This window comes from Lepeophtheirus salmonis, chromosome 13 (assembly GCF_016086655.4).
Source record: "Lepeophtheirus salmonis chromosome 13, UVic_Lsal_1.4, whole genome shotgun sequence".
Taxonomy (NCBI): Eukaryota; Metazoa; Arthropoda; class Copepoda; order Siphonostomatoida; family Caligidae; genus Lepeophtheirus; species Lepeophtheirus salmonis.
In genome coordinates, this window is record NC_052143.2 from 38420533 (window position 1) to 38440321 (window position 19789).

General features: G+C 35.8%; 3 protein-coding genes across 4 annotated transcripts; 2 read left to right on the forward strand and 1 right to left on the reverse strand.

Moving 5' to 3' along the window:
* Positions 1-102: 102 nt before the first annotated feature.
* LOC121127448 (ATP-dependent DNA helicase Q5) lies at positions 103-4364 on the reverse strand. 2 transcript variants are annotated; one of them, XM_040722813.2, is made up of 2 exons: positions 3887-4364; positions 103-3073 (listed from the first exon to the last, which is right to left on the reverse strand). In XM_040722813.2, the coding sequence occupies exons 1-2, from the start codon at positions 4181-4183 to the stop codon at positions 218-220; spliced, it is 3153 nt and encodes a 1050-aa protein (XP_040578747.1). In that variant the 5' UTR covers positions 4184-4364; the 3' UTR covers positions 103-217. The 2 variants fall into 2 exon arrangements, with proteins under 2 accessions (XP_040578747.1, XP_040578748.1); XM_040722814.2 differs by having other exon boundaries at positions 3847-4296.
* Positions 4365-5680: 1316 nt separating this feature from the next.
* Blm (Bloom syndrome helicase) lies at positions 5681-12732 on the forward strand. The gene is made up of 2 exons (XM_040723331.2): positions 5681-9578; positions 12265-12732. The coding sequence occupies exons 1-2, from the start codon at positions 5872-5874 to the stop codon at positions 12488-12490; spliced, it is 3933 nt and encodes a 1310-aa protein (XP_040579265.1). The 5' UTR covers positions 5681-5871; the 3' UTR covers positions 12491-12732.
* Positions 12733-17401: 4669 nt separating this feature from the next.
* Positions 17402-19400, forward strand: LOC139907097 (zinc finger MYM-type protein 1-like). The gene is made up of 3 exons (XM_071893114.1): positions 17402-18337; positions 18394-18596; positions 19391-19400. Exons 1-3 carry the CDS (start codon positions 17549-17551, stop codon positions 19398-19400), a joined length of 1002 nt encoding a protein of 333 aa, XP_071749215.1. The 5' UTR covers positions 17402-17548.
* Positions 19401-19789: the final 389 nt, after the last annotated feature.

A 19789-nucleotide genomic window follows, 5' to 3' on the forward strand; every position in this document is an offset into this window, starting at 1 on the left:
GAGCGTAAAAAGACAAAAAAATTGTAACTTATACAATTTCTAATAATATTTTATTGGATACTTGTAGCAAATGCACATACCAAATGAATGAATAAAAAGATCCATATTTTAAATCTTTATTACTTTTAAAAAAATGAGATTAATAATTATTTAACATAATCAAATATTGACCTGTAAGTATCAAATGGATCGATCCATTGATTGATTTATTTGGCGCTCAAACGATAATTTTGGATTTAAAATGATTTATTTTAGTCCTAGCATCATCAATTGAGACAATACTACAATGTCTCTTGAAGAATTTAGATACATAATTTCCATAGGAGGAGGACTTTACTTTAGCATCAAGTAAAACATGGGTGAGCTCTCTGGCAGCAAATTTAAAAACTTCTTTTGACATAATTTTCCCGGATTTGTAGTGAGGAACAAGGACTTTGACTATTTCGTTTGCGGCATCCTTTTTGCTCTTTTTATCAGCATTCTTGGAGGAACTCTCAGAAGAGGTCCTCGACGACGAGGGCCCTCGCCGCTCTTTCTTTGTCTTTGTTATATCCTCTACCTTTACTTTGATCTTTGGACGGTGTTTTCTACTACTCATGGAAGACGAAGAACCACTATTACTACTTTTTTTATTGCTTGCTTCCGGGCTTAATGTCTCTATCTCATTCTGGTCAAGTTTAAAAGGAGATCCTTCTTCTTGATTACTATGATTTAATAACTCATAATTAATTGAATCTTCACTTTCAGCCATTTGTTTCTGTAGCTTACTAATCGTTTCTTCAAGCTTTGAAAATGTTTCTGGATTAACAACATCACTCTTGGGAGAATCTCTTCTTGAGGATGACTGAATATTATTGATTGTTGTATAATCCTCTTCAAAGTTCGAATACTCCTTTTCAAGTCGCTCTTTGAAATCCTCAACAGTCTGATTTTCTGAATCCTCATAGCAAGCGCTTTTTTCTCGTTCGATGAATGTTGCTTCCTCCGTCACTTCTTCCTCTTTTTCTTCTTCTATAGGAGAAGAAACTTTACTTGATTCAGAGGGTGCCGCCTTGTAGGAAATGGGTGACTCCGAAGAGAAACTTTTCTTATCATCATTGTTGGCCTCATTGTAGAAGTTAATATTTGAAGAGGATGTCGAAGGATTTTCCTCTATCTCTTCATCTCCTTGATTGTTAGTCTGATCATTATCCTCGTCATCGTCAAGGCCAAGAGACTTCCACTTGGACTGCACTTTTGGTTCGGATTTTGAAAAATAGTTCGTTATTCCAACTTGAGTAAGAGGATCTCTCTTAATTTTAAAGCCTCCTTTGGAAATGATTTTAGGAACATTTCCCGACGTCGTCTCTGAACTTTTTTTCTTTTCTTCCTTCTTAATACCAGATGCCAATTTTGAAAGAGATTGGTGATTGTTTTCCGAAGGATCATATTTAATTACACACGAATGTGCATTCCATCCGTCAGTGTCTTTTTTCACAGCTGCCATAAGAAATGCCATCCCTCGGCGGTACATGGTCACGACTTTATTGGATGTAAATATTTGATACTCTTCATTCACAGCAATTTGAAGAATATCCTGGTTGGATAATTTCTTCTCCTCCTCCTTGAGAGCTCCATACTTAATAGCAGTATCATAATTAAGCCGTATATTTGTTTCCAATAGACCCAAATAAGACTCCCTAGCTCGTACTTCAAGGCCAGCAATTTTGTTTTTTGTGAATTCTGCACCCTTCACTTTTGCAAAGCGGATGGCTTCATCCTCCTTTGAATCATCCTTACCACTGCTTTTACCTTTCTTTCGATTTCGAAATTCTTTTTTAATCAAAATTTCCCGATCCTTTTTTGCTCTCTTCTCTGCTATTTCGTAATCGTGTCCAGAATCCCCACCATCAGAATCATAGGACTCAAAATGACGCTTATTCCCCTCGCGACCTCCACCATAGAGCTCATTACTATTCGCTTTCGCCTCTGGAGCACTTCTAAAATTATTGTTGCGTAGGGAATTTGAGTGAAAGGCTTCAACCTTTTTTTCTACAGTTTTTAGACTCACACATACATCACAACGCTTATCACAATCAGGCTTACAATCATCGTTAAAATGACGAGAAAAGACAAAGTGTCGACATGTAAGTCCCTCGCAATATTTTACCATTTTTTCAAAACTTTTAATTGCACTTTTAGCTACTTCTTTGCGACGCTCGGACTTGGCTTTGTTGGAACCTTGTTGAAGTAGAAATGCAATAGCACCTTTTTCTTCTCTTGAGTGATAGATTCTACAAAATGATGGTTTCCCATCACGTCCAGCACGTCCAGACTCTTGATAATAACCTGCTATGGTCTGAGGTACGGACCAATGAGCAACAAATCGAACCGTTGCTTTATCCACTCCCATACCAAAGGAAATGGTTGCTGCAATCACTGGGACTTTACCATCAGCCCAAGATTCCTGAACACGAGATCTTTCGGAATCCTTTAGACCACCATGATATGCAAGAGTAGGGATTCCTCGTTTAGTCAATTGTGACGCAATTTGGAGCGTTCCATCTCTTGTTCGACAATAAATGATTCCACAAGGTGCATTCTTTCCAAGAGTCGACTTTTTCAAGACACCTTCTCCCAAGCATTCAAGAACAAATCCTTTTAAATCCTCGTACTCGTACTGAATAGATTCCTTGAACACAACATCATAGAACAAATTACTTCTAAAGCAAGGGACTTTGAATACGAGAGGTTCTTTTTTCATTTTGAGCTGCTTGAAGACATCCGCTGCAACCTCCTTGGAGGCCGTTGCAGTGAGTGCTAAAACTCGAGTTTTATTAATAATTTTACGGAGTTGTCCTAGTTTGAGGTAATCTGGTCTAAAGTCATGACCCCACTGAGAGACGCAATGAGCCTCGTCTATGACAAAGTATCCCAGAACATTGAACTTTACGAGCTTTTCGAGTATGGACTTGAAGGTATTTGTCGCACATTGCTCAGGTGTGACATAGAGGAAGCGAGTATCTGGGCATTTGGCATGGATGTCTCGAAGTACTCGTTTACGCTCCTGTTCTCCCATTTTGGAGTTGAGGGACTAATAAGTAACAAAATAAGAACAATTAGATCGTGTTATCATTAATTAATAATACAAGTCAACAAAATTATTGATTATTCAAAAATCTTATAAAATTACATTTTCAATTCTAATAGTAATTGATTATGAATCTCTAATTAGTTTTTTTCAAAAATTTTGATTATTTGATGTGTTTTATTTAAAGCAAGAATAATTTAATAGGGGGTTTTCAATTGTTTTTACGCCAAAGTAAATCATTTCAAGTGTCAATAATTAGGGTTTAATTAACAAAAAGTATTTGTAAACCTTTAAATTCCCTTTTCTCAGGATTGGAAATTTACATATCGAATACAAGCACATATTTAAAATTAGCATAATTTTTTTTTGGAACGAACAAATTAATTTTTATGCCAACTATTGATTTTTTTCTATATTCAAAACTTTGCTCAAACCTATTTTAAGTATAAAAATACTCGAAAATCAAATTTGACACAAGAAAAATTCCGTTTGTAAGCAGGATTACAGGTCGATTTTCGTATAACTTTGTAAAAAGATAATGTATATTAACAGAAATAGCTCATTAAATTTTGAAAGGTCAAAGGTCACGCAAAATGTAAAAAATGCATAATCGGCCATAACTTTTGAACCAATTGAGACACATCACTCAAATTAGTATCATTTTGAAGGTATAATAAAGGCACTTAATCAAAGGTTTTGCGCTCTACAAAGTGCCCATTATTACAAAGGTAGATTCGTGATGATTGCTCAAGTAGTACAATTAGAATTGAATATACAATTAATTTATTTTGTTGGTGGAGGACTTGTGTCATGTACTTCAGCGTGGATTTTCTTCTTTTGCAAGGCTTCCAACTGATCCTTGATCAGAGCAATCAGAGGCGATACGACAATAGTGATTCGGCCTTTCGGAAGGAGAACGCCAGGGAGTTGATAGACGAGGGACTTTCCAGAGCCCGTGGGCATAGAAACGAAAACATCCCTCTCACAATCTTCTTCCTCCACAATGGCACGAATTGCGGCCTCTTGCTCCTTGGACCGAAAGGACGGATGGCCAAAAAAAGAATTTAGGGCCTGTTCTATTCTATCGCCATCATGATTAGTAGTAGTTGCCATGATCCTTGAGGGGAGGAGTAGCTAGAAGTTTCATGCCTCACAGCAGTTCATCGTGCACGGCCGATCAGGAGAACAATAACAGACAATACAAAATATTTTATTTTCAGCAGACCATGTAAATAAAAATATTCATATGAATGAATTAAATTCCTTCGGACTTATGCGGACCAATACATACAATGATTTATGATACTCTAATCACGTAACCTGCTATGGCGAAAAATTCCTAGATCTTGGTAAACTAATATGAGCTTTGTACTGTTATAAAGTTATGATATTTGTAGTAGTTGTAGTTTTATAAAAATATCACGTGGTATCTTAGTCAACTCATACATTTTAGGGGATATTATTTGAAATCCCACCAAAATGTTCTTGAGGCATAAATGATGGACTGACTGCATATTTACAACTAAAAATTAAAGTAAATATTATATCTTAAAGGGTTTTCTAACGTAAATATTCAAAAATTATTCAATTAGTCATTTCAACTGAGGAATTTGCTGTTTCAAAAATAAAGTATCCACTTTAGTTCGTATTTGTAAGATTATTTTTGTAGTGTACGTTCCATTCAAATATTAAATTCATAACGATCTTAATGAATTAATTACATTATATTTAAAGATCTATACATGAAGCTTATTATTGTTAATTAATAATTTGGAATAACATTTTGTGATCCTGGCTCTAAATTCTGAGATTCCAAGTCCATTCGACTTTAAGTGCAAATGCACTTGACTCTACAGACTATATGAATGAATCACATTAGTATTCAAAGATCAATGGAGGGTAGAATACTTCGAATTAATTAAGCTGTATAATTTACTGATATAATATAAAATACAAGTACAATTGTACAAATTCATATTGACCTAACAAAAAAAAAACTTGGAATTTATCATCAAAAATGTTGTATTTCACCACACCAGGTTGAGACGATCCTGAAGCTGGTGATCCTCTCAGCCATCATTCATGTCGTAGGACATGAATGATGTATTGAAGAATAAAATAAAATGTACATATTGACGTACTAAGAATCTGTCATTTTATTTTTGCTTTAAAATTAGATTTGTATAATTAATTTTTTATGGAGATCAATTACAGACGAAAAAAATATGATAATTTATCAAAAAATATCTAATTTATACCATTGTGACACTATGTAAATCAGATTGAATAAGGACGTAATGACATATTTTTAATACATATTATTTAGGGTTAGATAAGATTATATATAATGAAACTAGACATTAGAGGAATAGATATTTCATATTTGATAGACAGTAAGGTTAATTTCCTTTTTAAAAGGCTTTTATTTGTTGGTCCCCATTTTTATAACGAATAGTTAACTAGTATCCTTAATATGAACGAAAAAAGAGTCTTAATTGTTATAAACTTGGTTGTTTAGGCCCCCAAAATGCCCAACATCAAAATTGTGACGTCACGAGAAAATGCTCTATTCCCTTTTTACTCCATATCACCGTCAACCAATAAAACATTCTCTATTTAATAATAAATAGGAGCGAATCAATACACTCTAAATCAAAATAAACAAACAATTAACAACACAAATAAAAAGTAAATAAAGACCAAATAGGAGCGGGAATTGAATTACTGCATAAGTGGTGATCGCACCTCAGTGGTTGATCGACCCAATTAACGAGAATTCTTCACTAAGCCATGTATTCATTATGAGTGACAAAGGATCTTTGGGGAGCGCTAAAAAGTTCGTTTTCACGAAGAAGAGAAATAACCCGGAAGAAAGTCGTGGAGTATCTCAGAAACGAATCACTTCATTTATGGTAAAAAAGAATGTCGTTGAGTCTCCAATGGAAGAGGAGTTGCCGAGTGGTGCGACTCCGGACTTTTGTTTGCTCGACGAGGATGAAGATGACTTTTATGATCAAGTGTTTAGTAAAGGAGGAACGAAGGACGATGACGTTATCCCTTTAACGCCGAGTCCTTGTGGGAGCCGGAAAGTCTATGAACCTCGACTCTCTCCTCCTCCACAAGAACTCCTTCATAGTCTCATTGATGAAGACGAACAAGAAGGAAAAAGAAATCCTTTTATCGATGATGAAGAAGAAGAAGAGCTTCACGTCAAGAACAAACCTCAGCCCAAATCCCCCATTCTCAGCTCTAAAAAACATTTACATTCCTCTGATGATGACCCCATTACTTTCAAACCTAATACCAGTAGTAATATTTATAAAAAAGGCAATGTCATCCGTGAGGATAGTGAAGATGAATGTAAGTCCTCCCAAGATGACGAACACCCCGATTTCTCCTTTTCATTTTCCTCCAAATTGAGTCGCTCTACTAAACCCACGACACAACCTTCAAAGTTTCAATTTAATCTAAATCTAAAGAAAATGAACAACAAAAGTATCTCCCCTCTCAAAATCTCACAAACCCCTAAAAAAGATCCGCCTAAACACTCTCTTATAGAAGACGATGAATTCATTGATGAATCCCCCAATAAAGGCCCTGCGCCGTCTAAAAGAAGAGGGCGTACGTTGAGTCATAGTAGTAGTGGTGGACTTAAAAAGGACCGTCAAACGTTGACTCTAAAAGACACGTATTTAAAAATACGTGGGAAACGGGTTGTTCACAAGGATCATTCTAGAATGGCGGAGTTTGAAACTCAGGAGCTGCAAAGTCATTATACATCCTGTCTAAAGACATTAGTAAACTTTTATAGAGGGAAATATATTCCTTCTAATTTAGTAGATAAAGAAAATTTGGATCATCTCTGGGAATTGACGGATAAAATATCTGTCAAACTCTCTTCTCTCTCCGATCAAATTGCCAAGCAATCTCAAAAAAATGATAATTCAAGCCCCATCTTGTCCCATTTATCTCAGGTAGATCCTCAGCCTTCGGGATCTGTGCCTAAAGCAAGTAGTCAAGAAAAGTTTGTATTTCAAAAACCTAGAAATGAAAACTCCAAGTCTTGGAACGTGCAAACACCGCCAAAGAATCCAATTCAATATGAAGAAGATGATTTGAACAATTACTCTCAACGAAAATCTAATACATCTCTCAGTTTTTCAGAGCGGAGAAATGACAAACCATGGAATACACAAAGTAAAAAGAATCCCATTCAATATGAAGATGATGAATTAGACCATCATTTTGAACATCATGACACCATGCAAGTCATTGAAGATTTTGAAACTCAAAATGAAGTCATTCGTTTTCAAGACCCCATGAGCAAGTCATTGGACGAGGGCTCATGCATCAATTATACAGATGCCCTCTACGAAAAGCCATCACGTATTAATATAGAAGGAAGATTTCTTGGAGACGCTCGGAATGACGGGAATGACAAGGAATTACTTCGAAAGGACTTTTCATTCTCATCTGAATTATTTAAAAAGCTCAAGAGTAAATTTGGTATTCGTGATTTCAGACCAAATCAATTACCGGCTGTGAATGCAGCCCTACTTAACCATGATACCTTTGTCCTTATGCCTACGGGTGGGGGAAAAAGTCTTTGCTATCAACTTCCTGCCTCAATTCAAGGGGGAGTGACCGTTGTCATTTCTCCTCTAGTATCTCTCATTTATGACCAAGTGAGTAAATTAAACGGCTTGGGCATCCCTGCTGATCATTTGAGTGGAGATGACTATGGTCGACAAAGAAAAATTTATGACAAGTTACGGCTTCTTACTCCTGGTCTAACATTGTTGTATGTCACCCCTGAGAAAATATCCGCTTCCAACGAATTGAATGGGGTCTTTAGTAGTTTATACTCCCGCAAATTATTAAATCGCTTTGTGATAGATGAAGCACATTGTGTTTCCCAGTGGGGGCATGATTTCCGACCTGACTATAAACTTTTACATAAGCTTCGATCTGTTTATCCAGAAGTTCCTTTCATGGCCCTCACTGCAACTGCTACACCTCGTGTAAGAACAGACATCTTGCATCAATTAAACATGAAGTCTCCAAAGTGGTTTCTTTCCTCATTCAATCGTCAAAATTTAATATATGAGGTCAAGCCCAAGAAAGGAAAGAGTATAACAAAGGATATAGTTTCTATGATTCAAAAAGATTGGATGCGCCAAAGTGGTATTATATATTGTTTGTCCAGGAAAGAATGTGATAAAACGGCTGAAGATTTAACTGCATCAGGGATCAAGGCTCTCTCTTACCATGCTGGGCTAAAGGATTCTGAGAGAAGTCGTGTGCAAGACCAATGGATTAAAGATAAGGTTAAAGTTGTTTGTGCCACAATAGCTTTTGGCATGGGCATTGATAAACCAGATGTACGCTATGTCATGCATTATTCTTTACCTAAATCCATTGAGGGATATTATCAAGAAAGTGGACGTGCTGGTAGGGATGGCCGTCCTAGCAATTGCATTCTGTTCTACTCATATGGGGATATGCACCGTTTACGGAAGCTAATAGAAATGGACTCCAATGCCAACTACCAGGCTCAAAAAACCCATCATGAAAATTTACACGCTATGGTGAGTTACTGTGAGAACACAACTGACTGTCGTAGAGCCATGCAGCTTCAGTATTTTGGCGAAGTATTTGATGCACGGATCTGTAAAAATAATGAAAAAACGACTTGTGACAATTGCCGTAGCAGTGATCGAGTCAAGAGTGATGTTACTACATTCGCTAAGTCAATCATTGAAATGGTGATTCGTCTCTCTGGACGCTCCCGTTTTGATCAAAAGAACTTTACCCTCAATCATATGGTGGATATTTTAAGAGGAATGAAAAATAAGAAAGTCCTCAACTCTCAATGGGATACGGACCCTGCATATAATACGGCAAAGCAAATGGGTCTTTCAGATTGTAATAGAATAGTTCGTAAATTAGTACTGGAGGGCTATTTATGGGAGGATTTGGTTGTGAGCAAGGAGGGAGTTGCAATGGCATATGTCAAGATTGGGCCTAACTCAAATAAAATTATTAACGGACAAAATAAGATTTATATTGATATGGCCCCATCACGAGCCTCAGTTGCATCTCTCTCATCATCTTTGGAAAAGACTCCTCCAGAGGAAGAAAGTGATGAATGTCTTAAGAAATTGGAAGAGGATTGCTTTGATGCTCTCCGAGATTTCATTGCAATCGAACATCCAGAGCTTAATAACTGCTATGCTGCTTTACCAGTGGACTGCTATAGAGAAATTGCTTCTAAACTACCTGTCAATAAAGAAGATATGCTTGACGTTGTTCACATGACTGAGGTGAGGTATGCGAGCTATGGAGAGTCCCTTATTCCGATTTGTGTTGAATTTTTGGATAAAAGGATGAATTACCTTGAAGATCTACAAACGGCTGAGATGCTACGGAAGGAAGAGGAAGACAATAGTGGATCCCCTTATTTTCCAAGTAGTAATGTTGATTCCAAGGGATGGATGTCCAAGTCTAAGTACTTTACTTCATTATCTAACTTTTATAAATACAAATTGTCCTTCCATATCAAATCACTCCCTACCAAAAGGGAGTTTTGCACCAGAGCATGCTTACATGTAGATTTTTACCTTTAATCAAATGATAAATTCCTGAAATTTCAAATTGTGATATAATCTTCTGAACCTCTAACTCAATTTCAACAAACAAATCTTCAAGAAAAGAAGTAATATTTAGAATAAAAAAAAGTTTAATTCTAAACTTATTTTTAAATTAGCTCGTTTAGAGATCATGTCCCTAAATTTAAGCTCGCGTATCAAGTTTTATCTTGATGAAATTCAATTCATTTTGTAGCTCTAAATGTTATCTACAGTAGTTGTACATGTGGAGAGGATATACCTCCTCCAACAACGCTAATGTTTTTAGACTCGGTTTATTTGTCTATTTGTAAGTAGGATCACGGAAAAACTTACTGGCCGATTTTGTTAAAACTTTCTAAGAAGATTATATATGTTAACAGCAAGAAGCCATTAAATTTTGAAATTTCAAAGGTAAATGTCGTAAAAAATGATAAAAAAGCATAATCGACCATAACTTAAAAAAAATTGAGATACATAATTCAAATCAATGACATTTTGTAATTATATTTATAAAAGCACTTCTTATACTGCTTAAGGTCAAGGTCACAGAAAAGGTTCAACATTGCAAACTTTAATACAACAGAGCAAAAATGATAGTTAATTATTTAGGGTATTTTAGGTGGAGGGTTGAGCTTTACCAAATTATACCCCAATTAACGTCGTTAAATTAAGATTATTGTGTGCAGAGATTTCATTACACTGCAGGATAAAGTGCAATGATTTTTCAAACACACTTTTGGCCCTCCTCTTTTACAATGTAGGGTATGGTCTTCAAGGGGGTAGTATCCCACGTCAACAAAGACCCTTGTTGCCACCCGCGTGGCCAAAGTATTCCGGAAGACGTTGAAGTTAATAGCTGCTGCAAATCAGTGATCCGTCTCTACCAAGTTATTCTGAACTAGGACAAGCACATATTGGTCAATTGTGAGACAATATGATGCAAATAAAAATGTATTAATGCATGTAACAATTACACTTACAATGCTGCGGGAATTTTCAAATGAGTAGGTTATGTGCTTTTTCAATCTTCCGTATATATTTCAAGGACAGTTCTTTATATTTTTTAGTTCATACTCTTAATCATTAGATGTACTCAGAAGCTCAGTGACACTAAAGATTCCTTTCCCTTCAACACCCCTCCATCATAAATAGATCTGAATGGTCATAATTATAGAAAAAGATTAATTTTCTTACTAGTTATTTTAATAATAACTTCAGCCCAATAAATCTTTTTTTTGTGTGTGTGTTACCTCTGATCAAACAATTTAGGGGACTTTCTTCAGTTAAATACATAAATAGTAGCGGATTATCAGGGGACAGTGGGGCTATTATACCAGGCTCGCGACTTAAGGGGATTATCAAAAAATGTCATTTTTTAAAATATACACAGATTTTGAATTTCTGGTAGTTTAGCCAGTTTTAAATCATTTTCTAACCAACTTACGTCCGAAATTATGCAAAAAGCTCTTTATTTTTTCTCTTTCAAAGTTCCAAGTTTTTAACTAATTTCTAAATATTTTTATCGGTTCGTATTTGTGACTCAGAGTAACTAATAAAAGGCAGCAAACGATAGAATAGAAAGGAACAAAAAACGAATTTTTTGACACTATCAATATCAGAGATTTACTCATATTCTTTTTAGTGAGATTTTTTTAAATATATTTAATCAATGGATTTGTTTGTTTTATATACTAATATGTTGAAAAAAATATTTTTCATCTAAAATATATATGTGTACAGCCTTCAATATCAAAAATTCCGGCGCTATGTAATTATGGGTTAAACAATTTCGCCTGAGAACATTTTTCCTGAAAGATACTTCGCCTTAATATGTACATAAATGAAATTTATATGTCGTTTTTGGTATTTTCGTTTAAAATTTTTGTGTTCCCTTGGATTTTTTAATAAAAATATGTAATGTATATTATAATAAAACGGATTAAATGGTTGTTTTCCGTTTAAAAAATGATGGAATCATGCCCCAAAGTTTCAATGCATACACCAACAAAATCCCAGTATCTAATAAATACGAACTTGAGACAAAATTGATACAATAAGAAAGACAAAAATAAACACGGCAACAATTCGAATAGAATAATTACTTATCACTTCTTGGTTAGTAATTATTCTTAGACATGATTGATTATTCAAACTAGAAAAGACTCATGGATTGCGAACAAGCATAATTCCATAATTATTACAACAGAAAACAAGCATTCAATGCATTTTATAATAAGTAATATTGCATATTAAGATTTTAAGGACCTATAAGCTTCATTTATTTATATTTATATTAAGGCAAAATGTCTTTAAGCGAAATTAGCGGGTACCGAAAATTCCCAGTTTAACACTGTTATAGGTCAAAAATTCCTATTAATTCCCAAAGAAATTTTCCATGTTTGAAAATTCCCGGAGTTTTGCAACCCTAGTTACTATACAATCTCTGTACCATCATCCCATATAGGTTTAAAATGAATATAAATATATGATAGACTATAATTCATTTATATCCAAATCGAAATATCTTTATTCATCTATTATTAAAATGTTTTTCCTTGTTTTCAGAGGAAAGGGGAAATATTTTCGTGGTCGTGGAGGCTCTAGGAAATCCTATCGTGGAAAAAGGAAATCGGGTAATACTAGTAGAACTGGATCATCTCTAAAACGCACCGGAGGGAGTCCCACAAAGAAGAGGGGTCGAGGTGGCTCAGGATCCACTTCAGGCTTAAGATTGATGGCTCTTCCAAAACCTCGACCTGGTCTCGGGGGAGGAACGTTTTCCCTTAATTAGTTTTATTCTTGTTATTATTATTAAAATTAACTACATACTCATATTTTAATTGCTTAATTATCTACGTCCCTACTTTTTTCCTTTTTTAAAAAATTAATTAATTTTCTATCTACTTTTTGAATACAATCTTGAGACCCCTCCCCCTTTTTTTAACGATATAAGTAGATTGAATTTTTGAGACTCTTCAGACTAGTATTACATTTGTTTTAATGATTAAATTATAATTTATTAGTTATTGTTTATGTTAGTTGATCAAAATCATTTATTATTAATTCGATATTTGTCAAATCCTTCTTTTTATATTTTGTATACTACGTTCACGCATATCCTTGACACAGATTTGCTCAAACCATAGAATGGTTTTTTTGTAGTGGTTAAAAATAGCGTTTCAGAAATGTAAGTTTCATTCATGTCGAATTACTGGTTCTTAATCTACAAGTCGTCTAGTCAAAGTTGAATGCATTTTTGAAGTAATTTCTGTAAATCTAATCTGTAAAGATCATTCGGGATTCGGTCTGAGACCTTTATTTTTTTGTTGGACCGAATTAGTTCTGTCCAACAAAAAATATAAAGGTCTGGACCGATTTCATAGAAAAATTCGGTCTAGATCGGGGCGAAGGAAAAATTTGGTCTGCACCGGTCTAAAGGAAAAGTTTGGTCCAGAAGAAAAATTCGTTTAGATCTATTAGATAGATAAATTGTTAATGACATATGTATTTTTAACTACAATGACGTCATACGAAGTTTAAACAGAGATGGCTCTGATGAATTTTAATCCTGTCGTCTCGTGAAATGTGGAATTCTGAATTCGAGCATCTCTTGGGATGGATGATCAAGTTAGAAGTATCTTCCTTCGATTCCCTCTAACGTAAAAGTACAATTAGTAATAAAATAAATAAACCAACTAATGTGCAAGGAAACGTATTCTTATTACTTATATAACTCAACTGATTTGCTTGAATAATCGAATGAATAAATATATATTATATGTATACAGTATTTGTGCTACAAAATATCGTGCACTTTGGAGATTTTTTTTTTTGAAAAAATAAGAAATTTGGTCACTTATAGTCATAATATATGAGACCCAAAAAAATGGGTCCATAAAGTTTGACCCAAAAAAATCGGTACATGGTCAGAGACCGTGTTGTGGATAAAAAAATAGGTCTAGAAAAAATCACTTGAGACCGAACTGGAAAAAAAAAATCGGTGCTGGACCGAGTCTCAAGACTAAAATTTGCACAGAATAATCCTAATACAGTTGTTGAGTAATTGAGAATTGTAAATAATTTGGAATGAGCTCATTTTTACATTGTGGTGTATTTTTATCCACAGCAAATAACCTATACACTTTTAGGTTCCATGATCTCCTTGATTTTTTTTACAAGAGTTCTCCCTTTGGTTGGAGCTCTTTTGTCAACGATTTGCTGGAAGGTACTGTAGATAATATTGGGAACTTCAACATGAAGGATTTTGAAATATGGTATAGTTCTTCAAAAATGTCTTACGGATTCGTCATTTTTACACAAATTATGTCAAATATTATCCAATCACGATATATTTGTGACGAACCAGGAGTTTCATTTGGGTATAGTAGCTTGCCATAATTTAGACAAAATAGATAAAAAAATATGAAATCAAAAATAGTATTCAAATCACTATTTAACTAGAAAAAATTGAAAAAAAAAAAGTCCATCTTTTATCCGACCTCTTCAGAATTTGATGAAATTTGATAAAATACAGATTGTAAATTTAATCATATGATGTATTCTCGAGATAAAATGGAGTTCTTGAGTTAAATTTTGACAACACTTTAGTGTCGTGTGTGAACAATATTTCTAATTTGGACAAAAAAAATTGTAAATCTTGTCATTTTTTGGCAGTCTTTACTACAAAATATTTCAAAATCTTGACAGCAAAGCATCAACATAAAAGCAATCTTAAACAAAAATCAAGAGTAGAAAATATCAATTTCCTTTTTTTACTTCATATAGACATACAACCCAATATTTTCATAGACATATTTGAGTCAATTGTAGGCTTATTATTCAAACTACTAGTATGAGTGAATATACCCAAGAATTGTACCTATAAATTAGAATTTTTTTTTGATTCAAGAGACTTATATTGGCTCCTTTCAAATAAAATATGTCAATTTCTCAATCTTGTATTGTAACGATCAATGTTGGCTACTTTAAGTAGTGCAATTTATGCCACACCCAAAGGGTTAATAAAAATAATCCTTATTAATAGAAATGGAGGATAATGTGTCGAAGAATACAAATTTAACCCATACTCAATTTTAAGACCAATCATTCTAGTTTGTTTGTGTGTTGACGGCCATATATGTAAGAATGTAAAGAGTAAAAATTCCAAGAGACAAAGTATATTTGGGCGGATGAATGTCGATGTTAAACAGGCTTGGAGTTTGAACGGAATAACGAAAGCTTTCCGTTCATTTATACCAAAGATTACCACAATTTTTCCCCCTTAATTAAGTGTATAATTATTATCATCTTTGACAGTGCTTAACATAAAATGAATATCTGCAGAAAAAATATGGATCTGATTTTGTTTGTACAGTTATTCATTACTCTGTGGATTGATTTCATTTCCATGAAATGCCTCACATCAAAGGTTGTGCCCAGTTTAAGTTCAGTGACTCTATCGGTACCGGTCTCTGTTCTTTCATTTCAACGGTTTTGGTCTTGGTCCTTTTTTATGCAGGATCCTTTTGGTAACAGGCACTTAAAATAAGGGGCGTTACCAAGGTTAATAGAAATACAGGGTTATACAATAACACGTGGTGTACGACTGATGTTTGACTTCCACCATACTTTTAAAAATAGACGTCATAGTGAATGAGTAGTTGGATGTTTCTCAAAATCTGTTTTTCTTGCCCAGCAGTCAGTACCAGGGCCGTACGTCAGTATTGCGCTTTGTCCGCTTCAGCGGACCAAAAAAAAAAAACCTTACTCAACCGTCCACCAATCATATAGGTATGTAAATATAGATGAATTAATTATTAAAATCTATTATATATATGTAACTTATGACCAACTCATAATAATACTGAGTCATTATAATAAAATTACATATTTGTAGCACGTCCACCCAAAAGGAAGCTAGATAATTTTTCTCAAAATTGAACATGGAATACATTTTCCAACAAATTATAGTTCATTTAAATGAACAAATGATTCTGATTAATCCTTTGGAGGCACCACAAATTGTACTTAAAGTAGCCAAAATTCACCGGCACATTTATAGAATTAATAAATTATATCTCTAAGACAATATTGGGGCCAAATTAAGTCAGATAGATAAAACGGAGGTTTTAAACTTCAGTTAACACTCTCGGGTATCTCAATTCATCGCAGAAATTTGAATTCAAATCCTGTAATTTACCGTAATATCTCTTTCAAATATTGCCTGTCATTTTATAAATATAAATGATTCAACCTTTGAATATAAAACGCGTTTTCCGCTTCCCGTGATACATTTCTGATAATTAATAAATTACTGCAATTATTTCAAGAGTACTTTACAGCCAAAAATAAAAAACAAAGACGCACACAACATTTTTCGTACGGATTTAAAGTACTTCACACTGCCTGAACCAAGATCTGAAAAGTCCGTTTCTGTTGAAGAGAAAGTTACTGCAGACACAGAAAATAATGTCGACTCATCAAATTACCCCAGCGGACGAATTTCTCATGGAATAAGACTTCCTAATCTCGATATCGGACCAATCTTCTCTCCCGAGCAGCTCTCTGTAGTCAACAACAACAATATTCCCTCTGCAGAGGACTCTGAGACTAGCGACAATGTCCAGGGAGGTGAGAAGAGCAAGACTGAGGAGATGGAGTTTGTGGACGGAGGCCCAGAGTACCCTGTCGTCTTCACGAGCCAGCTGGGTGACCCGATACTTACCGGGCGGGATCCAAAGCGGAAGAACATCCAGACCAGAACCAGAGTGGAGACTGAGCGGGAAACTGTACCTAAAGTCGAGAGAGATCATCTTCTACAGCCCAAGTTACAAACATACAGTCCTCAGATAGATGACAAATACTCCAGAGACTTTCAATATGATTGGTTCCGTAAGTTCCCGTGGCTAGAATATGACGAGGTTGAAAAGTCAGCCAAGTGTTTCGCCTGTTCCAAATTTTCCATTTCCAACCTTGGGAAATTTGAGTTCAAAACATGGAAAAACAGTTCCTCGTTGAAAGTTCATTCTAACAACAAAAAACTCAAACTGTCGATGGAAAAGTGGATCAATTTCCTCACATCAAAGAGAAAGAATACCTCGGTTCTCGGCCATGTTCAGTCTCGACATGCTGAGGAAGTCGTGAAGTGGCGAGCTTATTTGAGGTATCTTTTCCAAATTGTTGGGTTCCTCGCAAGGCAAGGATTGGCTTTTAGGGGCGATTTCGAAACAAGAGAAAAGTTGACGGAATCTAATGAAAACAATCGAGGAGACTTCCTGGAGCTTTTGTCCCTGCGTTCACACGACAATCATATTCTCAAAGATAAACTGGAGGCCGAAGTCAAAAAATTTGGTTCAGCTGGGGCAGGTTTTGCCAAATGGACTTCACCTGACATCCAAAATGAGCTGATAGAGATTATAGCATCCAAAGTGACGGAAAATATAATTGAAGATGTCAAGACTTGTGCCGGCAATGATGACTACTGGTTCTCTGTGATTGTTGATGAGACATCAGATATGTCTAACACGGAGCAGTTCAGTCTGTCACAGGGATATCTGACGAGTGAAGGCATCAAGAAAGAGAGCTTCCTCAAGTTTGTAAAAGTTATCCAGACTGACGGCAAATATTTGTTTGAGAAGCTTCACGAGGCTGTCAAGGATCTCGGCCTTAACCCGCCCGCACTGCCTCCCTGGCTGTGGACGGGGCCTCCAACATATCTGGCATCAAGAAGTGTTTTGCCGCCAGGTGGAAGGAAGCAGCCCCACTGTGTGTCTACATCCACTGCTACGCCCATGTCCTCAATCTTGTAGCCAAGGATCTTCTCTCAGATATAACCCTGTTGAGAAATACAATGGGGTCAGTACAAATTTTATACAACTTCATTGAAGGGTCACCAAAGAGGTCAGCAATCTACAAGTCGGTGAAGATAACAAGTAAAGATGAGGAGTATGCCAAGGTGATGACCCTGAAGAACCAGTCTGCTACCCGCTGGAGTCTCCGCTACGATGCTGTACACGCTGTATCTCTAGGGATGGTCAGAATCATGAAGACCCTCATAATAATGAGCAAAGATAAAGATACATTGTCGAGTTCAACAGCAACTTCTCTGCTCAACAGCATCTTTTGTCACGAATTGGTTTTCGGCATTGAACTGTTGAAGACACTCCTCAGACACACATCTAGCTTGTCAGATGAACTTCAAGGCAGAAAGGTTGACCTAACAAAGGCCCAGAAACACGTCAACCTAGTGATTAGGACTCTTGAAGATCTTAAGAATGAGAAAATCTTTGAATCAATCTGGAAACTTGCTGAGTTGAAGTCGTCTGAGATGAAATCAGTATTTGACCAGGAGGACTCAATTGATTTGGAATTCAAGGAGGCGAAGATTCCAAGGAGAATAAAGTGGAAAGGAACAACTGAATCCTACTTCCGTGAAACACATTTCGATGTTGCAATCAATAAGATTGTATTAGAGCTTGAGAGCAGATTTGCTACCGACGATACAAACATCACAATGGATCTCATTGCAATCGTCAATGACAGTGAAGTGGAGACCTGTGTCATTGAGCGTGTCGCCAAGCACTACAGACTTGAACTCGAGCAGCTCCAGTCAGACCATGCAATCTTCCAGCAATTCAAGGTTAATATTATAATGTTTCATTTTGCATTATATGTTTAAAATTTATGGTTCTCGAGGCAGATATTGACACAGAAGACATGGTTTCGTCACAAATTGCTGCGGAGTTAATAAGCTTGGGAGTGTTCCGCCTGATGCCGGAGCTATACAAGGTGATTGTGATCCTGGCCTCAATGCCCATCAGCAGCTGTGAGGCGGAGCGGTCATTCTCCTGTCTCAGAAGGCTCAAGAACCACATGAGGACCACCATGGACCAGAAGAGGTTCTCCTCCCTCACCCTCTTGAACATGGATAGGGTGATGGTGGACAAGGTGCTCCATGAAGACATAGACAGTTTGATTGACACCTTTGCGTCAAGGAAAGAGAGGAAAAACTCCTTATTCTAATCATGATAAAGACCACATGCATTTTTTTCTTCATTTTTTTCAAACACATCACCACGTATACATGCGAGTTAAGAACATGAAGACTTGTGAACATAATTTATTTTCTGTCGATGTAACCGTTTCATGGTATATTATAATCTCGTTCATTATCTTCATCCGTTATTATTTTAAAAATATGTAAGGAGGTTTAAATTGTTTGCCTTAATTGTATAGTTCCAAAATTTTCTCTCATTCTTGCACTGTGCATTTTATACTCCATTCCTTTATGAATAGGTCGGCATTGACTTCCGTCTAGAGTTTTTCCTTTTCATTTTATTTCTCCCAATGTTTGCCTGAAAAAAATAATGGTCAGACAGTCTATTGGACGATATTCTTGCAAGATTTAATCTATGTTGTAGCATTTGCCCTGTTTAAATATCCCACGTTCACCACTGAAAATCAACCGTTCACCCTTGTAAAGCGGACCGAAAAATCTTCCTGACATACAACACTGGTCAGTACGATACATTTAATTGAACATTCTAGAATAGTGACGTCATAGACTATGAGTGGTTCCATATTTTGTCAAAATCCATATGTCTTGCCCAACAGTGGGTACAATACATCGGATTGAAAATTCTAGCAAGGCCGATGACATGATTGTCTAACCTTGTTTTTATATTAACCGTAGACGTTACTAAAAAATTCGGATCCAGGAAATGATATTCGATACAAACAGGGGCGTAGCTACCATATACGCAGAGTGCATAGTACCCCAAGTTCCAGCAGGGGCTCCGAAAACTCGTATAAAAGGTACCTTAGTTTAAAATTTATTAGTGTAGGGGAAAGCTTAGCATAGTGAAGTCTGGGAAACACTGGCTTAAGAAATATTATAGTTATCATATTATAGGATCCCGACAAGCTTAGTAGTGGACCTCGATCCATAATCTACCCCATCCCTTCCCTCTTGTATTTACACCCTCTACTACCTATAGGCCCTTTTCCAGATCCATAAGAAACCCTTAGATGTTTCATCTCAGATACAACTGTATCACTCTGCCAACGTAAAAAATCATTGGTAAACGCTGCA